The 23,767-nt window shown below is 45.4% G+C and overlaps 1 protein-coding gene across 1 annotated transcript; it reads right to left on the bottom strand.

Annotated features, from left to right (window-relative positions):
* Positions 1 to 21,415: 21,415 nt before the first annotated feature.
* RPL22L1 (ribosomal protein L22 like 1) lies at positions 21,416 to 23,497 on the bottom strand. The gene is made up of 4 exons (XM_066556454.1): positions 23,433 to 23,497; positions 23,091 to 23,183; positions 22,586 to 22,707; positions 21,416 to 21,669 (listed from the first exon to the last, which is right to left on the bottom strand). The coding sequence occupies exons 1-4, from the start codon at positions 23,439 to 23,441 to the stop codon at positions 21,525 to 21,527; spliced, it is 369 nt and encodes a 122-aa protein (XP_066412551.1). The 5' UTR covers positions 23,442 to 23,497; the 3' UTR covers positions 21,416 to 21,524.
* Between the last annotated feature and the right edge of the window lie 270 nt (positions 23,498 to 23,767).

Below are 23,767 nucleotides of genomic sequence, written 5' to 3'. Positions count from 1 at the left end.
GTGCTCCCTGACCCACTCCAGCCTCCCAGGCTGGGCTCTGCTGCCACCCCCACTGCACCCTGATGCTGGAGGGAAATTTACTTTCCCTGTGGCTGTTTGGGTGGCTGCTTCAGGCTGCAGAGCCCATTTAGCTGCTGCACATCTGCCAGTGCTGTGCCTGGGAGAGAGGTTATTACACTAAGCTGCAGCTCTGGGAGATTGCAGGAATATTTTTGTACTAAAAGATGCCTTGTCCCAGGATGCCCCTGGCAGCAGGGGACACACACCCATCATGAATATTTGTGTCCTGCCCTAATTACCTTCCAGCCCAGCTTCTCCTTATTTTGGAAAGTAGAGTGAAGCTGCAGGGCAGGAAATGACCCCAGCAGCAGCGTGAATGCCTTTTTGTCTCTCTCCAAAATTGTAACCTATTTTTGGACCAGACATTGAGAGGATTACAATTTTATTAGCTGAAATAACCACAAACTACAGCTACTCACCAAATGGCTGCAGCTTTTGACCTGTATTTTGGCCTCCTTCTCTAGGGGTTGGTGTTTGTGGCCCAGAACTGGCTGTGACCCTCTGTTTGCTGCCAGCCAGGGCAATGTGGGCACTGCTGCAAGGTACCTGCACACAAAAAAAAAACCAACAAACCCAAACCAAAGCAAAAAACCCCACCAAACCAAGGAAGGATGCTATTTAAAGGAGAAAGGGATAATTTAAGATGAATTTTAGCTGTTTTCCTCTCTTCTGTTCTCTCCATATGCCAGTTATACTTAAATATTAGTGGGTACCAAACTCCTTATATTCCCCAAGGGTCCTTTCTCTTGCCTTCATCTTCAAAACATCTCTGATTTATACAAGAAGCTGGTGTACTGGAAACAAGAAAACCAAGTCATTTGCCTCAGATTGCATCCACAGCCATTGGACCCCAGATCCTGCCTAGGAATCATTCCCCTCTAAACAATGCTGCAGGTCAAGGCTGGGCAGGGCAGGACCAGCAGCTGCTGCTGATGATGGAGTGTGACCTGCCAGGTCCCCTCACCCTCCTTTCCATGTTATGCCCTGATTTTAATGCACAGTGGAGCCTGGTCACACACAGGAAGGAAATCTCCAGCTTTCATCACTCCAGTCATGTGGTGCTGGGCTGTGTGGAATCTCCCAGTGTTATTTTATCAGCCTTGTCCCACTGGGTTTGCACTCAAAGCACCATTACTGCACAGCACAGGCTCCCCTGGGCAGGATGGAAGCTCTGGCACAGCCCTTGCTTGCTTGGTGCCACAATATTCCTGCCCAGGAAAGTCAGCTTTCCTCCACCACATCCCTGTGGGTTTTAGGCAGGGTCATTCTCAAATAAGTAGGATTTGTTTTGATCTGTCAGTCCCAGTGAAATAGAATTTTAGCAGCAGGTTTGTGTGTAAAATCTGAGCTTCAGGATGGAGATGATCAGTTCCAGAGGTGCCTAGATCCATCCTGAAATTCAACATTTGAGCTACAGTTGTGTCCTCCAGATCTGCAGGCCACTGAGTAAGGTGTCCATCACCAAATGGGGGTCACAGCCCCCATGACCTGCCTTGGCCTCTGCAGACACCCCTCACCATGTAGATAAATTCACCTGTAGCCAGCAAAGCTCAGGGTTTAGCAGACATCCCCCAATGCTTGGGCTGTTTATGGGGCTGCAGTTCTGTCCTCAGGCTGGGGGTGAAGATTTTGTCAAATTGTACAGCGAGTTACAAAGCAGGGGGAGGCTTTGGCTGCTCTCCAGCCTGAGAAATTCTACAGTGACTCAGAAAGGGAAATTTTCTGCCTAAGGAAACTGGCAAGATGCTACAAGCCATGAAAAGGGACTTGTCACTGCGGTGGTGACGAGAAAGGTGAGAGAGAGAGAGATTGATGCAGGAGCTGAAATGTTCGTCTGGCACGAGGAGGCATGAGATGTTTGACTCCTCCAAACACCAGATTGCACTCTGAGTGCTGCTTTGCAGTTAATGATCTGACCAGAAGCACACTGTGGTGGAATAAATGCATGTAATTACTGACATCTCCTACTTTTCCTTCTCTTTTGGATGACAGTCTCTTCTCACACAACTCTCCAGCATAATTTGCTGTGCACATTAATTAATGCCTGCTATAGAATGGAAAAATGTAGAAGCCTATAAAGCAACCCTTCCTCAGAGGTGGAAGGTGAGGGACCTGCTGCCTGCACTACAGGGCAGCTCTTCCAGCACCTTGGGCTGTGGGGGGATGGCAGCCAGAGAAATCTCATTTTGCAACCTTTGATTCCACCAGCAAGGGATGTTTTGGCATTTAGTGCTCAAACAAATTTTTAAAAGGGTGGAAAAGATTGGGTATTTCAAGATGGAGAGATGCAGAGGAAGAGCTTTGAAGGAGAGTGGGGCCTTTTGTGCATTTTGGGCCACAGGAGCTGTGCTGGTTGCCAGGAGCATCCTGCAGGTCCCCAGTCACAGCAAGGAGAGCAGGCACACCATGGCCTTCCCTGCCCAGAGCTCTCAAATTGCTGCCACTTGCAGTTCCTTACCAGAAGAAACAGCATGGGAAGAGCTGAAAAAAAAAAGAAAAAGAAAAAGAAAATCCCAGCATGGTCATTAGGATGAACTGCTTGGAGTCAGATAACTAGAAATTAGTTGCTAAGCAATGCTCAGGGAAAATGATTTGGAGAGAACGTCACGGTGTGTGATACCTAAGGAGGGAGAGATGTGTGTGCTTAGCAGAAATCATGCTCAGCTGCCATGGCACAGCAAGCTGGGCACCAGGGCTGTTACAGAGAGGAAATGCAGCATTTTGCTCTATGGATTATTACTTTTATTATTTACTCCTTTATTGCTGCTTGATGGGTTCTGGAACGTTCAGGGTCTGAGTTTGCAGAGGAGCTCATCTTGAGGATGCATCCTCAGCTTTCTGTCCTTGGATCTGCATGAATGTGTTTACTCCTCAGTTAAACAGATTTCCATCATTTTGAAAAGCCTGTCAAAAGCATTTAGCTATGAAAAATCACTAATAACTTTGGATATCTTCAGAAGGAAGGTGTATTTGTAGAACTAATTAGCTTCTGCCAACATATAATGAGAAGCCTTTGCCTCTCTGGTGTAGAAAACCATTCAAAACCAGCTCTGGGGTTGGTGCAGCTGGGCACTAAAGACTTGGAGGGGGGTGAGATCTTTGCTGAACAGTTCAAGCTTCCCTGGCTGCCCATGCTTGGGCATTTGATGTTCAGATCTGGCCCTCAGCATAGACCAAGCTGCGGAATAGTTAATCAAGAGTACCTTCCTCAGTAAAATTGAAACTCCTTTTTCTCCTGGCATTTATTCATGGCATCTATTTACAGCCCCTTGTCTCTAACCCTGGGCAGAGCTCTGAGCCTCAGCTAATGACTCAGAGCTGTGATATCACCCTCAGAGCTGTGATATCACTGTGCTTGGCTGTTCTCCTCCCGCCGTCCATCCGTGTGTGGCTGCAGCCCGTCCTTGGTGCCTTTTCCTGAGATAAACCCTGCCTGGGGCAGCACAAAACTCTGGTTTCCTGCAACCTCGCTGCTTCAGCACTCTGGGAAAGCCAGCCTGGCCCACAGCACCTTGTATCAAACCATCAGCAGCATCTGTTTGGCTGGCCCCAAAGAGCAGCTCCCCTGTGGGACCCTCCCTGCCTCCCTCCTGTCAGCAGATTTCCCAGGGAACAAAGGCAGCTGGATCTGTGTTATCTCCAGGCTGGAATTGCCTCTCCCAGGCACAGCCCCTGGCTTGCACAGAAATGTTTCTTGTTTAGGCAAGAGGAACAGAAAGCCCTGTGAGGAGTGTCCCTGTTGATAAGGGATGTGTTGAGCTAAGCAAGCCTGGCGTTTCCACAGGCCAGCTCTGACATCGAGTGGGTGAAGGTGGCTCTGCCAAGGCTGGGCTTAACCAGACCATGGGGATGATCCATGGCAGCTCATTAAAGGATGATCCAGGTGTGTGAGGAGGGATTTATCATCAGTGAAAGTTCCACGGTCAAGCATCAGTGGCAGGTGGGATGGGACGTGCCCTGTAACCTTGGTACTCCAAATTTGGGGTGGTGAAAGTGGGAAAGGTTTGGGGTGGCTGTAGAGAAATCTGGCCATGCTGTTTTTTCTGTGTGGGGAAGCTGGTGGACTCATCTGGTGGGACCTGGTTTTAGAAGGGACTTGATGGTGGTGGTGAGGAGGGAGTGCCCAGAGAGACCCCAGGTCCTTAGGGACACCCAAAGGGTCACAATTACCTGCTAGGACCAAACCAGGAACTGCTTGTTAGGACTTATTAGGAAGAAACCACCTCAGAAAGAGGCAGATCGAGCTCCAAAACTTTGGATATTAATTTTCCTGTCTCATGTTGCACCTCTGCCTTCTGCAGTGTCCCCCTGTGAGGCAGTGGTGTTGAGGCATGAGCTGGTGGCCCAGCAGAGCCTGGCACTCAGCACTTTGACAGAGCACAGATTCAGGCCTAGCCTGGTGTGATTTTCCTTTCATTTTTTGCTATAAAACAGCAGTGATCTGGGTCAGGACAGGGCTCCTCCTGCTGAGCTGTGACATGCCCTGTGCTGATCGGTTCATCTCTGCCTGCTTTGCTTTTTGCTGGGTGTTACAGCCTTGTGAGGGCTTTGGGAGGATTAATGGCTATAAACAGCTTTAATGAGTGTTACAATTAGAGACAAATTGCAAGTTCAAGGAATTGCAACCAGCCAGCTTGGGAATGCATTGCAGGTTGGTGGTGTTGTCCCTCAGATGCTGGAGACCAAAGAGAGATGTGTCTGTTAGTGCCTCTGTCAGGATTCAGGCCCCTGGGGGTGAAGGGGATGTCCCCTCTGTCCTGGGAGGGGACAATGTCATGCCCACGGCACTATGGCAGAAGGGGTGTTGCTCAAAACTGCCCTCTACCTGACAATTATGCTTATTTTTAGCTTTCTATGAATTTTCTCTGGTCAGAAGATCACAGGTCACCATCACTGCTTGCTTTCGAGACAGTGAGAGAAAAAAATTCTAATGAACTCTTCACTCCCCAAGTGTTTTCTTCTATTTTGGGGAGTTAAATAAGAGTCAGACTGCAATTAGCCAGCCCAGTCTTTCTCATGCCCTGACCCTGGGTTTAGACAAGGGCCACAGTGCTGTCTCATTAAAGATCCACAGAGACATTTCATAGGGAAGTTAAAAAAATACTTGTTTATTTAACAAATGTGCTTTTACACTGACCTTCCTGTAATTTGCATTCAGACCATCATATAAAATGCCAGAAAGGTTCTTAATGGCAACAATAAAGAAATCATAAAGTAAGAGGAGCCAGGGATATTGGCCATTTCTTCCCCAAGAGTGTTAGTTAATCTGTAGTGTGTATATTTCTGTTGGATTGTGGTTGTGAATTTGCTGCCCTGTGTAAAGGAGCCTTTTCCCTCCTGCTGCTGCCATTCTTCTCTTTCAGAATGAAATTCTGGTAAGTTCTCCCCTCTGCCCCCCCCCTCCCCTTCCATCTCCATATTTTAGACTAACTGGAGGCAAGAATTGATGTTGTTATGAAGATTTCTTTAATGGGGTGAAACTTCTCATTTCCATCCTGAATAATTTATGGGCAGCTCATTCCCACTAGTTCTAACTAAGGGTTGTTAGTCTAATTATTTTCTTTTCCTGCTGATATTCCTTATTTACTTATAAACAGCAGTTGTATCCTCTCTCAACCTGCCTTTTTTTAAGAGCTAAGTAAGCCAAAATTCTCTATTCTCATAAAGTTGTGCTCTCTTATTTCAGGTAAAAAAAATATCAAATCTATAAATGAAGACCCAGTTAGGATCCTGACCAGCTGCCCCAGTTTATCTTTGCTCAGCAGGTGAAATGTTGCTGTGTGGGGCTGCTGAGCAAATCTCCACCGATTTTAACATGATCACAACCTCCCCTGAAAATCTAAGTGTTTGTAAAGTCATACAGAGGAGCTTGATAAATAAACTAGTTTTAAAGTGGGGCTTATTTATGTATAGCCACAGAAAAGAAGGTTTGAATGTTTAATTCAGCAACTGGTCTAGTGGAAATTGTCCCTGCCAATGGCAGGGGGTTGGAATCAGATGGTCTTTAAGTCCTTTCCAACCCAAAACATTTGATGGTACTGTGATTATCTGCAGAGCAGTTGCAGAGAACAGCCATCTGCATTGCTGATGTCCAAGTCTGACATTCAAAGGTCAGAGGTCTTTCAGGTGGCATTTCTGCTTAATTGTCACCGATGAAACTAATTTACAGCAAATTGTAAGAAATTGGAGTGAATTTTCTGAGAGCTACTTCTCCAGTGCCTTTCAGAGAAGGCAATTCCACCTGAAAAATAAGGTTTTTGCTTGGCTGCCTCATCAAACCCCTTTAGCAAACCTTCTTATCTGTGTCATGAGGTGTCCATGTTGCAAAATTTAGGGTTTTCACCTATTTTCCTGGGGCTTAGAGCAGAGTGTTGTTAGTATGAGGAGCAAGACTGTGCACAGGAACCACATCCATTGCTGGATTCCCCTGCTTTCTCTCCTGGGTTATCTGTATTTCATATTTGAAGGCTACAAATGAATCATTTCAGAAGAGAGAATGCAGCCAAAACTCAGGGAGAGCATGTATTTGGCACCCATCTCCAACAAGAGAGATCTGTGCCAAATCTGCTGCTCTCTTCCGAGGCACAAGGCAACGTCCCCAGTTTGGTAGCAGGCAGCAGCACCCACTGAGCACTTCAGAAATCTGATCTATTTTCTTCTGGAAATCTGATGGAGTGTTTGAACTGCACGACAGGGAATGATTTTGAAAAATGGTGCTAGGCAGCCTTGTTTGCTTTCTGAAATCTTTGAGAAAAAAAAAAAAAAAACAATTTTAGGAAAACTAACCGCAACCCTAGCAGAGGGACTAATTCATCTGTTTTCTTCAGGAAAAATAATTACTACGGATTTTTCAAAGCTTCCAAGGAGCTGGCAGAGAAGTCTTCCCCAGAGCTGCTGTCTGTGACACTGTATAAAATCAATCATCCCTTTTGGCTGGGGCAGCAAGCAGGAGGAGTCACCTCTGCGCTGGCATCTGCAGACTCAAAGCTGCTGCTGGGATCTTCCTTTGGCTGAATGTGTGTTGAGATGCAGCATCTGCTGCTGAATATCTGTGAGGGAGATGGATTTAATGTAAAGGATCCCAGTTGTTGATTGCTAGGGATGCAGAGTGGCCCTGAGGGAAGCCAAGCTCAGCGCTGTGGTGGTCCCTGGAGCCTGGCAGTGGGAGAGGGTGGGAAACGAAGCGTTTCACACTGGGAAAACTGAACCCGTGCTGGCAAAGGGGGAGAATCTGGAGAAAAGCCTTGCAGGAAAGCTGTGAGCACATGAGGGGGTTGGTGCTGGGGCTTCAGAGAGCTCAGAGACATCCCAGAGCTCTGCAGGGGGAGTGGGATGGTCCCGGTGCTGGACCAGCCGTGACGGCTGCTGGCAGGGAGGTCCTGGTGGGACTTTAATAACTATCAGCATGCTGCTGTGAAATGTTACTGCTCCTGGGAGGAGAGCCTCAGGCAAGCAGTGGAAATAGGAAGAAAAATAGGAAGAAAAAAGAAAAGGGATGGGGAAGCAGCAGAGCTGGGCTGGGTGGCTGAGCATCAGAGCGCTCAGCTCACCTCTACCTGCTCTGCTCCTGGCCAGGTGGGATGGATCCTTGGCAAGGACTGCCTGTCTTGAGTTGCTTTCCCACTGAACAAGACATTTTTCATTTCACATTTCCACGGGAAAACGTTAGCTCCAGAGAAAAAAGAGGAAAAAAAGAAAAAGTGATTGTTGTTTTTATTGTTATCTGCTGTCAGTTCTTCCTTCAGGCTCTCACTTTTCTCACTGTAAGCTCTCCAGGCAGGGATTTATTCACCACTTTCAAATGGCTGGCATGAAGGTACCATGCCAGCAGAAATAAATATCCATACTGACAGGAGTTAATATCTCACTTACTTAGATACTTTCATTTTGGAATGAAATGGAAAAACTGGACAACCAAAATTCAAATTGCTTTTGTATTCTTTTGAAACCTCTTTTTAATTGGTTGGATTTGAACTTTTTTGGAGGGAAGCATATTTTTTCTATTTAAAACCTGTAAGCAAGGATTTTTCTCCAGGCATATCTTGTCATGTGAACTTTATCAGCTTCCAGACAAATGAAAAGGTCAGGTAAGTGACAGTGGAGGTGGAAGTGGCTCTTTTGTTCAAGAAGATCTTGTCTTCTTGTCTTTACAGTTTTGAAGATATTTCTGGCTTTGAAGAGGACCTCACACAATTCTTTTTCCTAATTCTCAGCCTGTGTCTTCTTGCTTGTCAAGAGGTTCTGGACATTGAAGACATTTTGCCTCTAAACCTCAAGGAAAATCAGCACGCCTGCAGCCAGGAGAAAGGAGATTCCAGCTCCTCTTTTAGGTACTTGTAAAACCATCATGTTACTCCTCTGAGTTTTCATTCAAAGCCCTTGAAAATCAATTGTTCCATGAGCAGACAAGCTGGCAGCTTATGCTCTGCCTGGTTCTGTGTGCCTCTGTCCCGCCCTGCCCAGGTCCCCATGGGTCCCCAGTGCCATCAGGGACCTCAGGCAGGAGGTGCTCTTGCCTCTCTCCATTTCCCTGCCTGTTCCCTCACTTTCTTGAAACCTGAGCAAATGCAGCACTCTGAGAGCATCACTGCCATGCCAAACGTGGAACAATGCTGGAAAATGGGCTCAAAACCTGTTAGAAGAGTGGTGGGAGGGCAGGGCAGGCAGGGGCCCTTTGCCTCTGTCAGTGTGGACAGCCACTGTTTCCCTTGGTTTGCAGAGCACAGCACAGCCATTCCCAAAAACAGACTTCCCCCCTCTGAGATCCCCCAGAGCATCCCTGTCCCCACTCTGCTCCCCAGGGGCTTGGGGTCACCTTTGTAGTGGGTTTGTTCAGTGATTAGGGGAGTCAGGGTTGTGCTGTTTGTGTTGGCATCTGCTGTTTTGGGGGGGAAGAAAGGTTCAGTTGTGCAGGTGATGGACTGAGGTGATAACAGCTGACTTCAAAAGCTGCTCCCACTCTGGTGGTGTGGAGGAGCTACTGCTGCAGGATCCACTTCCATGCTCTGGCTGTTTAACCAGAGCTGCATGATGGTGCTGGGAGCCTGCCCATCACATCCACTGGGCTCTCTGGATAACAAACCCACTGCTCTCTGACACAGTGAGGAGCCAAAGCTGTGGGCCTGGTCCTCTGGGCACTTTGGAATCAAAGCATAGCTGGGACCTGACCACAAAGGCAGACCATGCCCCAGCTCTGGGCAGAGCAGAGAAATGTACAGACATGTACTTTCCATGGCTCACAGCAGTCCCTGAGAAGAGCAGAGCAGAGGGATGGACAGACATGTACTTTCCATGGCTCACAGCAGTCCCTGAGCAGAGCAGAGCAGAGGGATGGACAGACATGTACTTTCCATGGCTCACAGCAGTCCCTGAGCAGAGCAGAGGGATGGACAGACATGTACTTTCCATGGCTCACAGCAGTCCCTGAGCAGAGCAGAGAGATGGACAGACATGTACTTTCCATGGCTCACAGCAGTCCCTGAGCAGAGCAGAGGGATGGACAGACATGTACTTTCCATGGCTCACAGCAGTCCCTGAGCAGAGCAGAGGGATGGACAGACATGTACTTTCCATGGCTCACAGCAGTCCCTGAGCAGAGCAGAGGGATGGACAGACATGTACTTTCCATGGCTCACAGCAGTCCCTGAGCAGAGCAGAGAGATGGACAGACATGTACTTTCCATGGCTCACAGCAGTCCCTGAGCAGAGCAGAGGGATGGACAGACATGTACTTTCCATGGCTCACAGCAGTCCCTGAGCAGACCTTGGGGGGAGGAGGACTGTTCATTTATTGACATGCAGCCTTCAGCAGGATGAGTGGTCTCTTGGCAGGATATCAGATATTGCTGAGGCTGTGGAAATCAAACTCTTCTGCTACCAAGCCTTTAGAGTTTCAGGGCATCCATCCCACCCCTGCTGCCTGTGTCCATTATTGGTGGATCTTGGTGGTCCCACTACCTCCAGAACCTTGCTGAGATGTTGCAGTGATGGAATCCAGCTGGGCACACACATCTGGGGCAATGGCCCCACAGCTCTGACAGTGTCCCAGCTGTGCCTGTCCTTGAATGGACCTTGGGTGGACCTGCAGGAACCTGAGCAGGCCCCAAGGACCAATGCTGCTCGTTGCATCCAAAGCTGTTGAGCATCCCACAGGAGGGTGTTGGGACATGGATAAACCACAGCCACAGCCTGCTTTGCCCAATGCTCTTCCTTCTGGCTCCCCACTCCTGTCTCTGTGAGCAGCAGAGCCTGTGGCACCCTCTCCTTCACCCCTCAACAGCTGCACACCCACTGTTCACACGGAATCAGGGAATGGTTTGGGTTTGAAGAGACTTTAAAGCTCATCCAGTTCCAACCCCCTGCCATGGCAGGGACACTTTCCACTATCCCAGGTTGCTCTAAGCCTCATCCAACCAAACCTTGGACACTTCCAGGGATGGGGCAGCCACAGCTTCTCTGGGCACCCTGTGCCAGGGCCTCACCACCCTCATTGGGAAGAATTTCTTCCTAATATCTAATCTAATCTACCCTTCTCCAGCTTAAAGCCCTTCTGCTTTGTCATCATTTAGAGTCTGCAAATAGAAATTAAAAAGCCTCTGAAAGAATCTGTAAGTAATTTCTAATGATCCTTCCCAGGACATTTTATGAAATGAAAGACCCCTGTCTGTTCTCTGTCTGCAGTTAACCAAGGTCCTCTGGAACCAGGAGAATATTTTAAGAGCAACAATACTTTGCAGCAGCTCATAGCTAATGAATTCCCAATTCATATTTCACAGTAGGTTTAGAAGAAAAGAAAAATCCATTTTCCTCACAGCTGTAATGTATTTTCCAGTCACTTGTGGAACAGATTGTGCTCAGACTTGCAGCAGGGTAAAAAAAGCACAACTAGAGTTTGGCTACTTTGTGTGTGGGGTCCCTCATCCACTCCATGCTCTAATTGCATTAAAAGTGTGCATTTCAGAGGCTGCCAGAGGCTCCATTTTCATATTACTTTGTTGGGTGCATTCCCCATTTCTTCTTATTCTGTTTTTGCTAAGTGCCTGCAAAACAAATTACAGCAAATATTCCCTCATCAGGCCAATGTTTTTAATTCACAGTGCATTTTAGTTTGTACATGTTGATGCATCCATCTAAATTGTGCCAGCAGAGACCTTGAAGGGAGTCATTGGGAAATTTCCTCTGTTTGGTGATCAACTTTCATTTGTCCTGGTTCTTCTGATTCAGGATCAAAGGAGAAAGGCATGAGAGTAAAGTCATAGAATCCTAGAGGGGTTTGGGTTGGAAGAGACCTTGAAGATCATCTTGCCATGGGCAGGGAGACCTTCCACCATCCCAGGCTGCTCCAAGCCCCATCCAACCTGGCCTTGGACATTTCAGGGATGGGGCAGCCACAGCTTCCCTGGGCATCCTGTGCTAGGCCCTCACCACCCTCACAGGGAAGAATTTCTTTCATCTCTTTCATGAAATTATGATATTTTGATATCTCTACAGTGAACAAAAGCTGGCGTTCAATTATTTCCCATAAGAAAGTCAAGGAGGTTTCTTGGTGGATCTTCCCTGGCTTTGGGGAACCAGAAGCATCCCAGCTGGATGTGATGGTGTTTGCTGGACACAGTGATGGTGTCTGCTGGACACAGCTCTCCCTGCATGACCATGAACCTGTGTGAGGAAGCCTCAGCACCTCTTTGGGGTGGGGAGAGACAGGAATTTGTCCTCTGCAAAGCCAACGAGTGCTGCCCTCCAGGCTGCTGCTCACCAGCCAGGGCTGCTTGTCCTGCTTGTTGTCACTGTCATGGGACACTCTGTTGGTCCTGGGGCTGTGAACCAACAGCAGGGATGCAAAAACTGCCTCCGGAGGTGCTGAAGCATCTTCTGGCATCTGTGCTCCCCTTTGGGCAGCAGCTGGCACAGAATGTCAGCAGCTCTGTGCTGGAGAGGTGGCAAACAGAACTGGTGTGACCTGATTGTGGCTTTTTCAAGGCATTTAGTCTGCCAGACAGGACAGCAAACTCCCTGAGCATTATTCTGGCTGAGTGTTGAGTCTAGCAGATGGCCAGGATGTAGCTGCAGTCAGAGCAGCCTCTCTGGGTCACAATTCTTTCCTTTGCTCCTCTTTGCTCCCAGGAGTCACCTTCAGTTCCATCTCTGCTGGGTCCTTAAAATTCCAGGAAAAATACTCATTTCCAGTCAGTGAGAGAAACTGCTAATGGAAACAGACATGGGAGAAAATCTTCCAGACCTGGCAAACATTTTACCCGAGTCAATGGGTTTCTAAAGAATGTTTCTATTTTGGCTAATCAATTAAGAACTAATCTGGCAACAATTACCCCCAACTCTTGTTCCTGGAAATCCACTGTCTGTTCCTGGGCTGTGCTAGTGTTCGCTTTCATATAAATTATCAATTTTGTAGCAAGTTATTTGGAGCATCCCATGAGCCTGTTCTCAGCATTTTTCTCAGATCTAGACTACAAGTTTCCAACGTCACTTGGGATCTAGCTTTCCTATATCTCATCTCTTCCAGATGATTCCGTGTTTTTAGAGGCTTGGCATGAGGTAGTTGTGGTTCTTCCTGTGTCAGCCAGGGCTGTCACAGCCAACAGACCCACATTTCATGATGTGGATGCTGATTTGCATCCCAGCTCTGCTTCTCTCTTGCCTATTTGGTTGCTATTTTGCATCTGCAGTGAATCACAGTGTGGTTACATTGATGGTAGGGTCTTCAAGCATTTTAGCTTCAATTTTTGTCTTCAGGATATTGTAAATAGTACCTAAATGGTGACATTAATGCACTGCCTTAGAAGTAAAACCAAACGAGGAATCTAAAAGTGGATGTGGATGTGCATGAGCATGCCAACATGTTGATTCTTGAAGTTCATTGAGAAAAATACCCAGGGAAATGTAAAATTTGTAAAATTTTTTATGGATAATGAATGCAGCTGAATTGTGCACCAGCTGGGCAAGCAGCTCTTTTCCATAATCCTGAACTCACCTTAGAACTTTTAATTACTCAACTCGAATTTCCAATTATTTTCCAGACTGTGTGACAGAACACAAAATAATCCTGATTCACACAATCCAGCCTGGACCATCAGCCCCTGGCTGCTGCTGCCCACCCAGGCTGGAGCTGGGCCATGTCCTGGGCCATGTCCTGCCTGCGGTGGGGTCCTGGGCAGAACATGGCTACAGCTATTTGGGCCAATTATGATCTTCTGCCCTGATCTTTCCACTGTGCAGCTGAGATGGAGTTTGCTGCTGTATTTCCATTTTGGAAGCGAGCTCTCCTGTTATCACCCCCTGACATGAGCAATGGATCTGATTCCCTGTCACAGCCTGGGGAAGCTTTATGAAAAATCAGTGCAGCATTGCTTAACCTCTGCTTCCAAGTCCAGATAAACACCTGTGCAGTGAATTTCAAATTAAAAGAATAAACCACAGAGCTGTCCCAGGTATTGGGTAAATAATGAATTAACAGTTCTTGCTGCCTCATGTGGATTGCCCAGTGCAGCTCTCCAAGTGCATTGTTTGGGTATTATTCCCTCCAGCACTTCAGCAAGAGCTCATGGGGGGTTTGTGACCAGTTCATCACCACCTTGCTCCATTTGCAGCCCAGACCAAGGCTGATATGATGTTGCAGCAGCCTTGGGTTTCAGTAAGGCATTTCCCTGCAAACAAGACTGTCAAAAATGGGCAACCTGGGAAGGACTTTGATTGCACCCTGTGTTCACTCTGTCAGTCCAATCTGGCCTAATGTCAGCACTGATTCTGACTCATATCTCTGAGTAACAGTGCTGGATGGAGCCACCCTGGAAGATTCATTTTTTGAGCTCATATCTCTAAGGTCTATTTGTAAAACTATCTTGAAAGGTCTGGCACAAAAGGAGTGCCATTTGTTTTAAAGGGAATTGGGCATCCCAGCTGCTTCTGGGGCTTAGCAAAGCTCAGGACAGCACACATAAACACTTTTATAATCATAACGCTTTTTACTTGGCTGTGTGCAATACAAAACACCCAGAGGAATCAGGCAAGCAGCAGCAGCAGCTTCTTGACCTGCAAGCAAAAACCTCCCTGAGGTTTTGTGTACAGCAGCACAATGCCCTTTCTGCACTGGCTCCAGCAATCCCACCTGGCACAGAGCATCAGAGCTGGGGCAGGGAGACACCCCTGCCACTGGCGCTGACAGACAAAATCCCCAAAATATACTGGAACATTTCTGGTTTCCTGGGCTTTGATTTGGTTTTGGTTTTTGTTCTTTTGTTTTGTTTTGTTTTGTTTGGTTTTTTTGGGGCTGATGTGGGAAACAGGCTCCCTGCTAAAGGTGAGCAGGAAAGTTGCAGCTTTATGTCACAATCTCTGCACTTTGTTCTCCCAACAGATAATTCTACACCTGCAAAAACATTGGTTGCTTCGCTCCTCTTTATTATGTTTGTGGGGGGAGAGGAAAAGAGCCCTCCTGAGCTTTCCAGGGTGGATGTGAAGGTCAGAAGTCACTGAGAATAAGCAGATTTCCTCTCCCTGCTAACCTGCAAGGGCCATCCAGCTCATCCCAGTCCCTGGTGCTCAGGATTGACAACAAATACTCAGTTACACTTCTATGGCTGCAGTGTGTAATTATGGAGGTATCCTAATGGAGTTTGGAACTTGAGTACTCAGTGCAAGCTCAGATGGGGGGGCAGGACCTGCTGCTGTGATCCCTGTCCCCTGAGAGGCACTTTCCTTGGGAATTATACATATTTATATTCTATTTATTATATTATTATATTATATTTTTATTATAATTATTATATAAATATATATTTCTATATTTTTATATTTATATATATTTTTATATATTTATATATTATTTTATATATTTATATATTTATAAATTTATATTTATTATAGAAATATAATAATAAATATCAATATAACTATAAAAATAGTTATAAAATATAACTATAAAATATAATAGTTATATTTTATATATATAGTTATATATTATAAAATATAACTATAAAATATAACTATAGTTATATATATAAATAAATATATAAATATAGATATGTCATTATATATTTATTATATTATTATATGGTTATATTATATTTATTATATTATATTTATTTTTACATATTTAGAGAGAGAGAGAGACAATTCATCCTGCTTCAGGCTCCTCACCCCAGTCAGCTGCTCCTTGCTGCCCACCCCCAGCCTCTGCAAGTTTCTCCTGGCAGCCCCACACTGTGCCCCACTGCAGCTGGGGCCATGGGGAGGGTTTTACCCCCCAGGGGTCCCAGCATGGCTGGGGCAGGGGGGAGAACCCTGAACCAGCTGCTGGGGCAGAAGCACAGAGGCTTTACAGCTCCCAGCCTGTTGTGTCAGCAAAGCCACCCCTATCTCAGGACCCTTATCTGCCAGCAGTGTAAATAATTTCTAAATGAGCTGGAAGGAGGGAGAGTGATGAATGCAGTTTTGCTGGAAATGTTATCAGGTTGGGAACAGGGGTGGCTGAACACTCTCTTATCTGTCCTGGATGAGAAGTGGGGGATAACTGGGGTCTCTCCAGCCCAACTCAGTGGCAGCACAGGTGCCAGAAGCATTTTACTCTGCTGTATCAAACTGAAGAGGTTTAGCTATGTGGTTTCAATTCTGCTGTTTGTGCACTTTGCTGTGTTTATTTTTCAGTGCCTTCTGTCCTCTCCCTGTCCCCTGTGCCAGTGATTAAGAAGATGCTGATGCTGTTGTGGGCTTTGGCACCTGGAGGCCAGGCTCAGAGCATCCTGATGGTGTGCAGGGAACATCAGTGTGGTGATTGAGCCACAGTGCCCACTAAAAAAAGATTTCTGTTGTCCCATGTTCCCATTTAAAATCCCTGCTAAACCCCCAACCTGACAGCAAAAACCATATAACAAATGTGAAGCTTAAATCATGCTTTAATGCTTGCTGGGATGGGGTGTAGGAACTGCCTTGATACTTCAAGCTATATAATTTTAAGAAACAAAAAAAAAAAAAGAAATTTGTTATTGATCTATTAAAGCATTTCTCTCTTAATTTCTCATTTAAATCCAGAATGGATGGACAGCAATGGAAAATCTTTCCCGGCTGTTGGCTCCTCAGCGCTTTGTGAGTTTATTTATGGCCAGACCAAAGGGACTCAGGTACAAAATGCTGCTCAGGGCAGTTTCCAGGCTCAGAGTGGTCACAGAAACCCTCCTTGGAATCACTCCCTCCATCTCCTCCATGAGGACTTCCCAGCATCCAGCTGCCTCCAATCTGGGGCACGTTACTGTCCCAGTTATCCCAGCCAGCGTTGCTCCAGCAGGAGGTAGGGCTCAAATAGCAGCCAAGGCAAGCCCAAAAGGGGCTTCATGCCAGCACCCTGCCAAAAATGCACACCCCACAGGAATTTAGTTATTCCTGTGTCTGCAGGGCAGCAACCAGAGATTTACTGGGTGGATTTAGTTGCTGCAATAGGATGGGGCTGACATGAATCCCTGCCAAGCCCCACCAGGACACCTGAGGCAGCCCCAGAGCCCTCCAATAAATAATAGATAAATAAAATAGATACCTATGTAGAGCATATGTAAATATTATACTCATCCAAAATGAGGAGGTAACTTTATTCCTTCTGATCTGCCCAAGAAGAAGACTTTGCTTTGTTTTTTGCCTGTAAAAAGAAACAAGAATTGTTCCTTATTTTTGTCTATATTTGGTGTAATCAGATCCCTCCACCACTGAGCCTCATTTCCTGCTGCTGGGTACATACAAGCTATTATTGTGTATTTATTTTTCCGTGGGCCTCTCTGTTTCTAATTACTTTGTGCTGATATTATGTGACAATGTTGAGTCTGCACCTCCTTTAATACCTGCCACATGCTGAGTGCATTGTAAACAACACATTTTCAGCTATTTCCTGCTATTATTTACCTCTTTATTTCTGATCTTACTATTTCTGGAGATTTAATGAAGCTGTTTTCTGGTGGGGTTATTGGCCAAGAGGGCAAGCAGACAGAAAGCATTCAGATACATTAGAAATAACTTTATTAGTGATGCTTAAAATTGGTGAAATCTTGTGGGGCTTGTTGCTCTTTTTTTAAAGGAAGACAGTGAGAGTTTTACTGCAGCAAAAGTGATAAAAGACTGGCGGTGCAGAAAAATAATATCTCTGTATGCTCACACATAAATAGCCTATGTGGTGCTGCTACTGCTGCTCTGGCAACAGCCACTTTTGCCTAAAATCTGTTTCTTCTTATTTGACAGACATCAGAATTTCACATGTGTGGGATGTCTCTCATAAACTGATTTTATTTGGAAGGCAGCAGCGAAACCGTTTTTTGAGAAATGAAGGGGAAAACTATTAAAAAGGGAAGAACATATCTGATTTTTTATTTATATATATTTACAAAATATATTTATGTAAGTATCTCGGCTGTATTAAAGCCCTGTAAGAATTATGGTGCCTGCTGAGCCCTGAGCTGGCTCAGGTGCTGGCCCTGGCCCATCTGCTGTGCTACCAGTGCAATTGGTGCTTTGTAATTGTTTTAACCCTGGTTAATGAGAATTTTAGACTTTCTGGTGCAGGCAGGCACTGACCCCCAAGAGAACACTGCATTGACCTGAGGCTGTGGAGAAGCTTCCAAAATGGAATGATGGAACTGGGATTGTGGGCATGGAGTTTGAATAGAAATGTGTAACATCACAGGGTGGAAAACTTAAGAGTTTAAGGGTTTAGAATACAGTAATATGTATAAAGCAAGATGGAGGTTTTAGGGCAGAGGCTGGTCCTTCTTCACCTTCTTCTTCACCTTCTCCTTCTTCTCCTCCTTCTTCTCCTTCTTCTTCATCTTCTTCTTCTCCTTCTTCTTCACCTTCTTGTCCATGGGTTTGGGTGGTTTTGTGTAATTGGATAAAAAGTCCCCATTGTGGGACCATGGGTGGTTGGTTATTGGGTTAAAAATAAAAATAATTCAGGTGGCATTTCTTAATTGGACAGTTTACCCTTAAAAGGCCTTGCAGAGAGAAATGGGGCTCCATTTTTGGTTTGTTGGAGTGAAGTGCTGTACAACTCCCAGTTTGTGAGACTGTGACATAGATTAGAGTTAATAAACATCTGAGTCCCAACAAGAAACACCATCTCGTGCATTTAATCCCAACCCTGGCAAAAAGAAGTTAAGATTTGACATGCAATGATCATTCCTCTTCCCAAATTAAACCTCTGGCTTGATGGACTAGGTCTCTCAGCTGGGTGGAGACAAAGTGGAGCTCCTGGAGCACTCACTCCTGCTGGATTTTGTGTTTATCCCTTCTGGAAATTCTAAAACAGCCCAAGCATCATCTGGGACTTGGGCATTTCTGTGGCTGCCAAACGTGGCAGCAGCTCTGTCACCTGTGCAGCTCTGTCACCTGTGCAGCTCTGTCACCTGTGCAGCACTCTCCCTGCTGTGGGTGCATTATTTGTCCCAACAGCTTCATCCCGTGGCTGGCACAGGAGCACATCCCTGCTGCTCTGAGGAGATCCCAGCCCTCACATGAGCAGGGCTTTTCTGGGCTCTTGTCCAGCACTAAACACGGAAAATTCCAACAGTCAGTCTGGGATCTTTTAACTTTCAAAACAAATGTGAACAAAACTGGTGACTTTACAGCAGACTCTGGTGGAAAGAAACAACTGGCAAAGCAGGCACCTGGCTGAGTTACTGCCTGTCTAAAATCACAGAAACACTGACCTCTGGCTTTTAAAAAACCTTGCTTCAACTCGAATCTGGGTAATTTGCATAAATTTACATTGGAACAATAACAGGCTTTGTTTCCTGCCTGCCACCTGCATCACACCTGGCCACTTCAGCTGCAAAAACATATTATGGAAGAATCACCATTTTTCTCAGGTGTTGCTTGGAGTCTCATCTGTAGACTCCAGCTATTTTCCCCATTAAACATTTTTTATAATAATAAAATAATAAATTATTTTATAATAATAAATTATTATTTAATAATAATAAAATATATTGTATTTTTAAATATATTATAAAATATAATAATAATATATTTTCTAATAAAATAATAATTATTTAACAATAATATTGTAAAAGCTCCATTTACATTTAAAACCCTCTTTTGTGGTTTCTATGCTAACACATACATGCACCATGACCTGATAAAAGTCCTACCTGCAGAAATGCTGTAAAAGCACCCACACTCAGGAGGGGAAGCTCTGGCTATGCCCAGTGGAGCCTGGGCAGCAACAGAAGGACAAAAAAAAAAGCCTGCCTGGATCTAAAGGAAAATTTTACTTTATTTATTAAGTACTCTAGATCCACAGTTGTTATCAGAATTTTGCTTTTTCAAAGTTTAACATTTTCAAGCATTGGGAAAATGAATTCCTTCCCTCCATCCTCACTGCAGTTAAACTCAGGGAGTAACACAAACCTGCAGGAGCACTTTGGTGGTTTTCCTCCAAACCCAGCTCTGAAATAAGTTGCTTTTTCTTGCAATCCCAGGCCTTATTTTCCTCTGGCTGGTGACAATCTGTGTCTGCTAGGCTGTACAACCACACACGTGGCTGGCAGCCTGCTTTGAAAGGAAGGATAACGAGGCAGAGCGATCCCATTAGCTCCGATTTTTGTTGGTGCTTGTTCCCTTTAATCCCAACAGGTTTGTTGTGTCAGTGTGGTGTAAAGGTTATGTTGGCACATAAAAGCACAGCTCTGAAACACCAGGTGGGGCTGGGTTTTGAAATGGAACTGTAAAGTCAGGCCCTTTGCAGAGGAAACAGGTGAGTTTTAGAAATACTTGCAGCTTTACCATGAAAAACGTGGCTTGTTCAACACATCATCAATTACTGGTCCTGTAAATGTTTGTAACAGCATTTGTGACAGCTGTAAAAGTTTGTAACAGCATTTGTGAGCTTTGGGATTTTCAGAAAAAGAAAACCACCCTGAATTGTTGCTTCAGCACTGCCTGGTTTTCCTCCAAAGGGAAATTCCAAGGCAGGAGTACCCAGTGCCCCAGATTGGGTAGGACTTGTGCTGTTTTATTTCCACTGAAGCATACAAAGTCCAACACAGCCTCTCTTACAGCCAGTTACACACACTGCTCCCCTCCTTTTGCTACCTCTGAAGCAGCAAAATGAGCACCAGTGAGGCAGACATGGCACAAGTAGCTGTTACTCCACTGCTGCTGCTTCTCCTCTCCCTGCTCCAGGAACAGCTGCTCCAACACACTGGAAAATGACAAATGATACCCAAAAGCCTGTAGATAAAATTCATTTCTCCTTCTGTAATTCTCATTTAGATTTAGGTAACAAAAGCTGAGTATCATTTGACTGTAATGCATTGTTCTGTGCTTTGTTCAAGTCTCTAAAAACTCTCTCAGAGGTTTTCCAGCAAAAAACAATGCTGATATAATTAAAAAAAATAATAATCGGGAGATCAAACAATTTATTGAGCACACTTCAGCCTCAACTACCAGACTTGTCCAAGCACAAAGTTCAGTATCAGAGTCTAGGTGTATCCCTGGTTTATGATAGTGAATATGGCATTACTTATTCCAGAGTTCACCAGCACACTGGAACCTGAGTAAATATTCTGATTAATCACATACAGAGAAGACTACATGGCACTAAGATGCATCTACATGCCAGCTACTGCAAGTGCAGTCTCACAAATACGTTTTTCATAATGAAAACACAAATCTCTCTTGGCAATATATGAAGAACTAGTTCATAGTTTTTGAATTATTTCAGTAACACCCCACTTGTAGTAGAGAAAGACCTGTTTTAAAGAAATAATCCCAGAACCCAAATGCAAGAACTGTAAAATACACCATAAAAACATGTGCAGAGATTTTATAGGATTCAGGCACTGTCAATGTTGAAAAATATCTCAGTCCTTTTTTTAAGATGTTTTAGCTGGTTGCTGGTAATTGGGTTTGTCTCCACCTCCTTACTTATCCATCAAATATAAAACTATCAAATCTTTGTTTATCTTCAGTTTGACTTGTGGTTACACACAGGAATACCACAACCAATTGAGGTAAATCACACAGAAAAAAAATATTTACCATCTGCAAGCTTATTTTTGAACTAAAAAAAAAAAAAGAAGTAAAGTTGTATTAAGTATTTTTATACCATTACCTTCACATAAATTCACAGGAGGAGGTACTTTTAGTCACAAGCTCTAGAACTATTTGTACCAATATGATTAAAAATTGATTTAACTGTCCTAGACATGTACTGGGCAAAGGGCTCAGTTTTTTATTACTGGGACTTTCACTGGTGCCAACTGAACAGCTGATTCCTGGCAGTGAGAGGAAAACTGCAAACCAAACAATTCCCGTGCTGTTTTCTAATCAGAACTCCAGAAAAATACCAGCAAACCAACCAATGCTCTGTCCAACAGGGTACAAAACCTTTATTCACCAATAAGTTAGAAGTGTTCTTATAAATAGATGTTGTAGTCTTTTGTACTCTGCAGCGAGCCTGAGGCCAGGCTGGGTCACTCCTCGGACTCGGAGCCCTCCTCGTCCTGGCTGATCTGGAAGTAGCGCAGCTCGTACGTCTCCTTGTCGGACGCCACCACGCGCAGCCAGTCCCGCAGGTTGTTCTTCTTCAGGTACTTCTTGGTCAGGTATTTCAGGTACCTGAAAGCAGCAATTTCACCTTAGAAGCTTCTCACTGGACACCCCCCCTGCTGCTGTCTGCACGCCACCCCAGACAATGTCTTGAGCAGGGCAGTACCACAGTGATTATACCCAGAAACAGGAAAATTTCACATGTAGCAGGCAATAAAAGCCTATTTTCACTACAGATATGCAGGAATTTATTATTCATTTGACATAATGAATAATAAATAGCTAAATGAACTAATACTAGCAAAATGCCAGTAACTAGACAGCACGGGTAACTGGTTCTAAACCTTGGTCTAACATAACAGATTCTGCTGCACCTGTATCAGCAAACAAAGGGGAGGATTTGTACCTCCCATCAGTGCACTCAGCTCTTGTTTGTCCTAACAAACTCAACAGTTCCAGGCCTGAAGGGTTTGTTTGCAACAACCCACATGAAGCACACATCTGTTATAATACAACCGATTAAATAATCAAACAGCCACCCACTATGTTAATTCAGTGTTATTTTAAAGGTCCATCTTCCACTGATCCACTGCCAAGGACCTATATAAAGTATCTCTATTAATATGCTTAGAGTCAACGTTAATTAGCAATCAAGCCTTGAGTTTTAAAATGAGATTTTTAAATATCTGATATAATAAATCTGTTTCAATTGCATGTTTCACTAATATTTACAAGTGCCATGAAGGTTAGAGCTAACACCTCTCCAAGTATCAGAAGTGCACTAATTGGAATTCATTTTGCAGGCAAGAGCTGAATATTAATGTGTATTTATGGGACATGGATTAGTGGTGAATTTAGCAGTGTAAGGTTTATGGCTGGACTTGCTGATTGTAAGGATCCCTTCCAAGCTAAATTACTCTAGTTTTACACCCAACATCCCACAGTTCAAACCCCACAAACACAACAGAATGAAACCCATGCCAACCTTTTAGAAAACTGCTTCTCTGACGTTACTGTGATCTTGTTCTTCAGACGTTCAATGTGAACGGTGTTGCCCAAGTTTCCAGTTTTCCCATTGACCTTAACCTTCTCCTTTAGGAACTGCTCCTGTTTCAACATTAAAGACATAGAACACTAGGGAATGGCACCCTAGGTATGAACTAGGGAAGGGACCCTAGTCAGGAAGCAACATTAAAAACCACCATTTACTTATGTCCTGACAGAAGTATTTACAACACAAAAATATTTTACAGCACGTAATTATAAAAAAATCCCCCCGTGCTCAACCAGAAATTAATTTAAAACAGTTCTATTAATGGACAGGTATGAAACATGCTATAAAATCTTTTTTTTTTTTTTAATGGCAGTTTTTTAGAGAACAGGTGATGATTTCAGTCATTTAGAATGTAGCTTTTCAACTGTAACTCAGTTACTGCACTAAGGTTTTTATTAAACTATGCGTCACGAGTATGAGCGAAACCACGACTTACAAAATTCCCGGAATCAAAGATTCCATCTTCCACAGGATGGGTCAGGTCAAGGCAAAACTTCCAGGTTGACTTTTTGGACTTTCGGTCCTTTTGCTGGAACATTAAAGAATTTCTCACCATTAACAAACTTCCCGACCCAAGGAGGGACCCACATGGCGGCGGGAGCGCCACCTCCCGGCCAGCGCGGTTCACTGCAGCCGGCCCGGCGCGGCCCGACGCGGCCGCCTCCCACACGAAACCCTCCTAGGAAAGCCCCGCTCGCACCGGGCAGCCGCCCCTTCCTCATCCGCCCCGCGGCTCCCCCGGCCGGCCCCGCCGCCGCCGCCTCCCTCCCGCTCTCACCGGCGCCATGGCGCTCCCGCCGCGCCGCTCCTGCAGAAAGGAAGTGCGCTGGGCCACGCCGCGCTTTTATACCCGCGGCGGTGACGTCAGCGCGCCGGGCGATGCGCGGGGTACGCCGGGAAGCGCCGGCGCTCCCGGGAAGATGGCGGCCCCGGCGAAGGGAATCCCATGTGGAATTTAATTCCGTGTGGAATTTAATCGCGTGTGGAATTTCCTTGTGTTACTCCCGCGGGAGGGGACGCGGCCCCACGCCCTCTTCTTCCTCCCGCACGAAGCGCAACCGCCCGGCCCCCGCCCCTGGAAGTGGCCGCGAAGCCCCCTGGCAGCCCCACCGC

This window comes from Molothrus aeneus, chromosome 10 (genome assembly GCF_037042795.1).
Source record: "Molothrus aeneus isolate 106 chromosome 10, BPBGC_Maene_1.0, whole genome shotgun sequence".
NCBI classification, from domain to species: Eukaryota; Metazoa; Chordata; class Aves; order Passeriformes; family Icteridae; genus Molothrus; species Molothrus aeneus.
Note: the sequence above shows the minus strand (reverse complement) of the source record. Positions and strands in the feature narration are given on the sequence as shown.

Bases quoted from the DNA above. Each gene is read 5' to 3' on its own strand.
- RPL22L1 (XM_066556454.1), bottom strand. The intron at 22,708-23,090 runs GTAAGTCGTGGT...ATGTTGAAACAG, and splicing joins TCTTTGATTCCGGGAATTTT to GAGCAGTTCCTAAAGGAGAA. The intron at 21,670-22,585 runs GTTGGCATGGGT...TGCTGCTTTCAG, and splicing joins GAGAAGCAGTTTTCTAAAAG to GTACCTGAAATACCTGACCA.